This window comes from Volvox carteri (assembly GCF_000143455.1).
Source record: "Volvox carteri f. nagariensis unplaced genomic scaffold VOLCAscaffold_31, whole genome shotgun sequence".
In the NCBI taxonomy this organism is placed as follows: Eukaryota; Viridiplantae; Chlorophyta; class Chlorophyceae; order Chlamydomonadales; family Volvocaceae; genus Volvox; species Volvox carteri.
In genome coordinates this window covers 1,458,125-1,466,484 of record NW_003307574.1, presented here as the reverse complement: position 1 = coordinate 1,466,484, position 8,360 = coordinate 1,458,125, and the positions used below count along the sequence as shown (strand labels likewise).

Here is an 8,360-nt window from a genome sequence, read left to right as displayed (position 1 = left end):
CGTGCAGCACTTAACCATCCTGACCTCACCACGCTCTACCCGCTCACGTGCAAAATGATGACACACGTCAATGTGCTTCGTACGCGCAGACGAAATAGGACTTTCAAGCATCGCGATGCACGCGCTGCTGTCACACTTGATGGGCAAAGCACCAATTGGTACACCGAGATCAAGAAGAAGATGTCGTAACCAAAGTGCCTCTTTAATTGTAGAAGCCGCCGCCATGTACTCGGCCTCCGCGGTTGATGTGGCAATGGTGGGTTGGATCTTTGAAGACCAGGAGATGGCTCCACCACCAAGCAGGAAAGCAAACCCTGTTGTCGAACGACGTCCTTCGGACCCAGCCAAGTCCGAATCGCAAAAGCCCACGATGTCCAAGTTGCCTCCAAAAGAGATACCGACGTCCTGAGTGCCGGCCAGGTATCTGAGGACTCCCTTTGCTGCACTCCAGTGCGCCACAGTAGGTTTAGACATGTGACGGGCTAAGACTCCCACGGCAAAAGAGATATCCGGACGCGAACAAACTGACAAATAAAGCAGACTACCCACCAACTCGCTATAAGGAAAACGTGACACATCAAGTGCATCTCCATCGGACAATAATCGCACGTTAGCATCCATAGGAGTAGAACGTTTATTCGAATCCTTCATGGCGAACTTGGAAAGAACCTCCGCAACATATCGCTTTTGAGAGATACGAATAGTACGCGCCTCCCTGTCACGATGGATTTCAAAACCCAGATAAAACTTGGCTTCCCCTAAATCACGCATATCGAACACGCTACGCAATTGCTCTTTAATAAGTTCAACCAAGGAAACCGATTTGCAAGCAATAAGAAGATCATCGACATATACAAAAATATAGATGGGCTCACCTGTAACGACGCAAATGCCAATCTGAGCATCCCGGGTTACGCCTTTGCTGTGTTACAATGGTATCGAGACGGGACCGCACGAATTCCGAAATAAACTTCGGGTCGGCGGTTCGATTCTGGCAACCAGCAAGTCGCAAATTGGCGATTTCATGGTGTAATGGATAAACCAGCGCACTGGCGCGAGGTGGGATGGCTCCTGTGCTCGAAATAATGGCCGAGGACGTCCATTGCTAAGTGGGGGGCAATGTAACGACGCAAATGCCAATCTGAGCATCCCGGGTTACGCCTTTGCTGTGTTACATCACCATTCTCCGTCTTGATAAACAAACCAGGATCCGCAGTGGAGGGCTTGAATCCCATCTGCTCCAACACCGAACGAAGACGTGTATACCAGGTGCGCGGAGCCTGTCGCAGACCGTACAGCGAACGCCGTAGGTGACAAGCAATATTAGCGCCCCCTTGCTCATATCCCGGGGGTTGTTCAGTGTATACATCCTCCTCCAAAACACCATTCAAGAAAGCGGTTTTGATGTCGAGCTGATGAAGCTCGAGATCACGATCCGCCACAACAGCTAGCAACGCACGAAAACTAGCATATTTACCAACCGGTGAAAAAACTTCCGCAAAGTCCACATCTTTCTGCTGTGTAAAGCCCTTGGCTACCAACCGAGCCTTATACCGTTCAATATTACCACTCTCATCCCGCTTGATTTTAAATACCCATTTCAAGCCAATCTTCTTAGCATCACTGGGCAATTCCTCAAGTTCCCAAGTACGATTTTCTAACAATGACTTCATCTCTTCATCCATTGCCGCCTTCCACTGGGGCCAGTCCGCACGTGCCTTCGCCTCAGCTAGAGATTTAGGCTCTAGAGGTTCTACCCCTTTGGCTATCATCACATAGTCCTTAAAAAGGGAATTCGGCTGCTTGGTCCTAGTAGATGAACGAGTAGCAGCAGGGGGGGCGGAGGTACCAGCGGAGGTACCAGCTCCACTATCAGCTATAACTTCTCCTTCAACCACAGCTGCCAGCACCTCAGCTGCCTCCATCTCAGCTACCTCCACCTCAGGTTCCTCCCCCTCAAAGTACTCCTCTTCCCCCTCATCTTCCTCCAGCAGAGGGGGAAGGTCCTCCTCAGTGTCCATGCCGGCCTCATCCGCATTTCCCGCGGGGGCTCCAGCAGCAGGAACAATGGGAGCAACACCTGCATTACCCACACCGGCCTCTCCTGCCTCTTCCGCAGGGGCACCAGCAGCATGAGCAACAACAGGGACAACCCTGCCGGCCTCACCCGCCTCTTCCGCAGGGGCACCAGCAGCAGGGACAAACCAATAATCAGATGCAGATGCCTCAGTAACGCTATTGCGACCACGAAAATGAAACTTATCCTCATGAAAGTCGACGTTTCGAGACACAATAATACGCCCATCACCTACCAAGATCCGGTATGCCTTGGAGTTCGGCTCGTATCCTAGGAAAGTGCCCCTATAGGCCCTTGGGTCGAGCTTGCCACCCTGACCCCTGGGAACCTGAACGTATCCTATGCAGCCAAACACCTTAAACCAAGACACATCAGGAACCTCACCCGTCAACAACTCATACGGGGTTTTAGATTTCCCCGAAACAGGTGATCGATTTCTAACGAAAGATGCAACACCCAATGCCTCGTTCCAAAACTTCTTAGGTACCGAAGAATCCACCAGCATCGTCCTAACCTTATCCAACAAAGTACGGTTCAACCTTTCCGCTTTACCGTTCTGTTGGGGGGTGTACGGGGCGGATAATTCATGCCTAATACCCCGTTGCTTGCAGAATTCCTTTATTTTTGCGTTCACGAATTCGCCACCTCCGTCGGTTCGCATGCCCTGTAAAATAGAGCCACTTTGAACTTGTAGCAAATTTACGCCCCTCTCAATGAAGTCCGGGACATCAGACTTATGCTTAATGGGCTGCACCAACGACACCCCAGTATAGTCATCCAACAAAGTAACAAAATACCTATGGCCACTCGAGGACACAGGCAAAGGACCACACACATCCAAATGCACCAACTGCAACGGTCTCTTAGTTACCGTTGTAGATGTGGGAAACGGGTCGCGGCTAAATTTTCCCACCACACAAGGCTCGCAACTCCTAACCTCGAAAACTCTCAACTGAGCGGCGTTAAGACTCAAACCCTTAACCAAACCCTCCTGCACCAACCTCTTCATGTTCGAAATTCCCAAATGACAAAGACGTCGGTGCCACAGCTCCGGTGTCTCAGTATCTAGGACCTTCGCAGAGAAGGAAGGGATGACAGGCTCAGCAGGCCTGGAGGACTCCACTGCGGGAACTGCACTACTCATGAACTTGTAAAGACCTGACCCACATTTAGTAGCAGAGATGCGTGTGCTACCCTTCGAGATAATTGCCTCCGAGTCCTCAAAGCTAACCCTGAAACCCTTGTTCGTCAGAACCGAAACAGAGATCAGGTTATGCTTAAAATTTGGCACATAAAAAACTCCCTCTATCTTGATATCAGGAGCACGGGTTGGCACCACATTCCCGTAACCCACAGCCTGCAGTGTGTTCCCGTTTCCAACTTCGATCGTAATCGACAAGTCAGGGTCAATCCGGCAGTAATCGTGGAGGATAGTTCGGTCCCCCGTAATATGATATTTACTACCGGAATCTAACCACCACGGGTTCTCGGGATACTGCGAAACTACCTTCTGAAGCTTCTCGATAAATGGTGCCCGCCCAAAAACTGCGGACATGCTCCTAGGCAGATTACGGTAGTAGTCGAGATCCTCCTCATCCCTAGTCCGCTGGGGAACGAACTGCTGTTCTCGGGCCACCAGCGTAAGCGCAACGACCTCCGGTTTCCGTTCGGTGATCCTAGGTAAACCCTGCCGCTTGCGATAACATTTCTCCGACAGGTGACCCGTCTTTCCACACCAATCGCATCACAACTCCGACCCACCGTTCGAGCGACCCGAGCCTGAGGGACCAGAAGGGCTAACCTTCTTTGAGCAGTCCCTCGCGTAGTGGTTGCAGCCACAGACGAAGCAGCTAACCCTACGGCCACCGCGTCCGGCGTATAACGCCGTCGCTATCTCAGGCTCGGTCCTCCTTGAAGTTAGTCGATTGGCCTCCGCGGCCAAGAGCTTCTCCTTCAGCTCCTGAAAATTCTTCGGATAGGAGGACGTGACAAAAATTCTCTTCTCCGTCTCATACAACGCATCGGGCAGGCCACGAACAACTAACACAATCGCATTTTTCTCCGAAATGCAAAAATCTTTATACCTATTCAACTTCTCGTACATACTGACCGCGCGGGTCAGATAGTCGTGCACTCTCTCGTCATGGTGCATCGTAATAGAGTGGAAAGATTGTGAGACTGCACCCAACTCAGCCTCATTCAGCTGCCCAGCCCACTGCTCAAGTCCCGCCCAGAGATCCTTAGCATTGGTGGTCGACTCGATAAGAATCTTGTGTTCGACAGACGCAAGCCTAAGGATAATCAGCGCCCGAGCCTTCCTTATCTTTCGCAACTCCTTCTCCCGCTCCGTAGGATCCTCGGGTAAAATGTAGTCCTTGTGGACGACTGACGCCAGATCCTCACATTCCAAGATGGCCTTCATCTTGATGAACCAGTCGCCAGAGTTGGCGACCATTAGCACATCTCTCCAACCAGCGATGTCGGACATTCTTTCAAAGAATCACGTATGACTCAGGAACGGGTGTTTAAAATGTATGCGCTCAACAAAGCGTAGGATCACTGCAGCCACCGCGACGTCAAGCGGGGCTCATAACCTGTTGTGAACTATTCGTAAATAGCCAGAAATAGCTGAGACACGATCCAGTTAAGCACAAGCTGGATAAGCGAGCTGACACTATGCCCTATCTCGAAGGACACTCCAAAGTCCCAATGAGCAATAGTTGTTACAATCAGCTTGATAGAGAAGACTTGCCTCAGGGTACAAATAGTACCAATAGATCAAGTCCGTACGATAAGACCCAACTAGGAATCACACCAATCGAAGTACAACGCTTATCGCGACAACAAGCTATAAAAAGCCTAAGAAGTCTGACCGGAATTACAACAGTGCCCGCGTTAGCCGTGTTGCAACAGCTCAGGATGGATTTCAGCCAGCAACAGCCTCAAGAGCTGCTGCACAACCACCGGGAATGTCTTCAGTTGGGCACGTGTAGTTTTGGTCGGCGGGGTCGAGCAGCGTACGCATTGCGCACAGAAACCAAGGTGCAGCGTCTCTGTAACATCGCTAACATATCCGGTACGCGGTGGCAGGCTTGCCGAGCACGAAATGAAGGGGGGGCCGCATCTCACCATTCAACCAAGCATGCATGTGCTCGGTTGAATGCTCGGTAGCGTGCAAGTTTACCCCTATCAGGATGTTTGTTTGCATATCCCTCCAAGCGAGAGGGCTTGCACCTATGCTGATGTTCGTTCCAAGAAATGAACTGAGGACTGATGCTACGGTGAAAGATTTGCACGTAAATTCGCCCGTGCAATAAAACGCCCTGTAACTCGCTTACGCTAATCTCACATTCCAATATGCCACTGCACTTTCCTCTCCAGCCTGGCCACATTCTCTTCCTCGCAAAAGTACTTGGGCACCTTACAATCCAACACCATACGTGCTTTGGAAACGCGGGCAGCTGCTTCACATGGACCCCCCTATTTGGTTATATGTTACTTTTTCGGAATAAATGGGGGGTCTGAGCCTGGAAGAAATGGAATCGTTGGGTCAGTTGGCCGTACTGGTTCATTACTTCGGCCAAAGGCCAATTAGCAGTATCGCCAAACCAAAACATCGCCACTTTCATATTTGCTCACATAACTCGCTACCTCTTTGTCACTTAGTCGAAGTGTGCAAGTGCGTTAAGTCAGATATCAACACGCCAGCTTGTGGAACCCTAAGACTACTCACTGCTAAGGCGGCTGCCAGACGCAGTAGGACCAGAGACCATCGTGTTAGCCTTTCTACTAGACAAGGATTCCAAGAAAGTCAGTGTCTACATATCTCAGCACCTTCAGGGTGCTCCCGACTGGGATACCCGGTTGTTGGGGTTCACTAGGCAGTTAGTATCGCAGTGTCTGTTTGGGGGCCAGCAGGATTTTGAGGTGCTTATTTCAGAAAGCAAGGGCAAGGTCAGCAAAGCCTGTGACTCGAAACACAGCCAGCGCGGCACTGGACACGATATGCAAGTAACATGGAAGACTACACGGGGGGCCCACGGGCTACCCGAATGCCATTCCTTGCATATTTCTTCTCTGCGGACGCCAGAGGCGCCACTAAGACCTACCTCGGAGGGCAGCTCGCGCAGAGTGTCTTTACCAGCCTATCTGGGTTCAATACTTCGAAAGGTGTGTCACGGATGAACAGGGGGGGGTGATCATGGGGGTTGCCAATTGGGAACTGGTACATGCTTGGTGTATCATCATAAGGGTAACATCCTCGTGACATCCACAGGATCTTTGGCATACCGGAGCCAGCATGTTTCCAACCACAGCCAGTCCTACATCCGACCGGGCAGCTCCGGTGCACGCAAGGGGGACACCGGATCTGACGACACGAAATCGTACGAGCACCAGCAGGGTAAAGCGACCATTCCACCACAACATACTAGGGGTTAACTTTATTGATAACTCACACGCATGTCTGAGACATCCTGAGTAGAGAATGTGACGCCTAGCTGCCTCTCAATCCCGGGGATGCTGTCCGCGACCCTTGCAAGTGAGATTGTTATCCCATATGAAGAAAACGTACAGTTCGTATTCGTTTTCTTGCCTAATTGTTGCACGTGCCGGTTCAGTTCATCTAGGGTACCTGGTTGAGCCTTTCGGTGTTTGTTGGCCCGTCCATCACCGCTGTCTGACATCGCTCTTTGTGGTGAGCGCCGGCTTTGGAGGAATAACTCTAATAGTAAAAGTCTAACTAAATGTTTGAAGGCATGCGTCGCGAGGACTGACTGGCACGAGCATAACATGCCGCTCGCGATCGAAGATATGTAATATATTGTAATGGCTGCGCATGGAATTGTTTGCATGGCCATGATAATTGTTTTGGGGGGTTCCAATCCTCAAATGTGTCGAATTCCATGCCCGAGGAAATCTTTGCATGACCATTATATTGTTTATTGTTTTGGGGGTCAAATCCTCAAATCCCGTTGGGATTTGACCCGGATTTGCTTGGGAATTCACGAGGTCAAATTCCAGAATTCCGGCCCGGTGAGGGGCCTCACTTCGGCCATAAGTCGCCCCAAATGCCTTCTGCACATATAAAGCTGACGATTTGGAGCTTATACACTATTTATATATAAGATGTTTGATGATATCACCATGAGACGGCCCGCTGTTGCATTCTTGACCAAAGCAAACGGCTCAGAAACTCCGCAGACGCAATGCCCCAAACACTTAGAGAAGAATTAGATAATACAGAAGACAAGGATAGGCATGCCGCAGTTCCTGAAGACACCGTAGTCGGGCGTCCTTGCGCTCTTGAAGACAGTGAAGCCAGCGATTTGAGCAAAGTTGAGGATCCCCCGGTGAAGCGGCCACGCACAACTGCAGCTTGAGGTGGAGCTGGCGGCTGCTGGCAGCAAGGTCGTGCAGTGAAAGCTACGTACGTGAGGAGAAGGAAGAGCGCCCCACCATCCAGCTTTGGAAGCAGCTGGAGAACACCCCTGTCCATGCAGAGAGCCTAAAGGAGTACGTGGCTTTACGTACGGTGGAGGATGAGCGCCGTCTTTAGGCCATGAACTTCATGCAGAGCAAGGTCCACAACCACCTGGACAAGCACCTGGTGCTCTGCGTCAGGATGTTCACGCAGGACGTGATTCTGCACACGTTCCCCTTCGATGTGGCAGTGAAGAAGTGGCGTGAGGCCGTGATCATGGGGCAGTACCGCATGAACGACTAGCTTCTGATGTGGTGCAGAGGCCTAGCCAGCAACTGGTCTGTGGCTGGTGCAATGCAGTGGTGTTGATGGTGCCGACAGTGTACATATATATAACTTTGCCTTCGCGTGCTCACAATGTTTATGGACAGTCAAAGTGGCTCTGCGCCCTGCTCACAGAGACACTGGTGCAAATGCAGTTAGGTGCACAGAACAATGGTGGTACGGCATGTGTGTTTCCAGACGTCAGGTGTTTATTACTCTAGGGTATTTGGCCCAAAACGAAAAAAAACTGTGCTGAAGCCATTGTGTCCCTGTATAAGCAACAGAGCTAGGCATATATGAAGTGCTTTCCATGCTGCGTAGAATCCGGCAGCTGGGTGAGGCATTATGTTCGAGGCAACACTGCTGTGCACAACCTTGCAACATCATAAATAATGTGACGAGTATGTCGGACTTACTCAAGCTACGTCTCTCATGCAATGCCTGGTCAATTGCCACCCAGCTTGGGCGAGGGATGCATGGACAAGTTCCTGATGAACACGAGGACGGCTGTGACGAGATCAGCATCTCCCTTGCTCA

At 50.9% G+C, this 8,360-nt stretch overlaps 1 protein-coding gene across 1 annotated transcript; it reads left to right on the top strand.

Annotated features, from left to right (window-relative positions):
* Window positions 1-6,093: 6,093 nt before the first annotated feature.
* VOLCADRAFT_93471 (uncharacterized protein) lies at window positions 6,094-6,517 on the top strand (the record flags this gene model as incomplete). Its single annotated transcript, XM_002952718.1, has 2 exons — window positions 6,094-6,247; window positions 6,354-6,517. The coding sequence occupies 2 exons, from the start codon at window positions 6,094-6,096 to the stop codon at window positions 6,515-6,517; spliced, it is 318 nt and encodes a 105-aa protein (XP_002952764.1).
* Window positions 6,518-8,360: the final 1,843 nt, after the last annotated feature.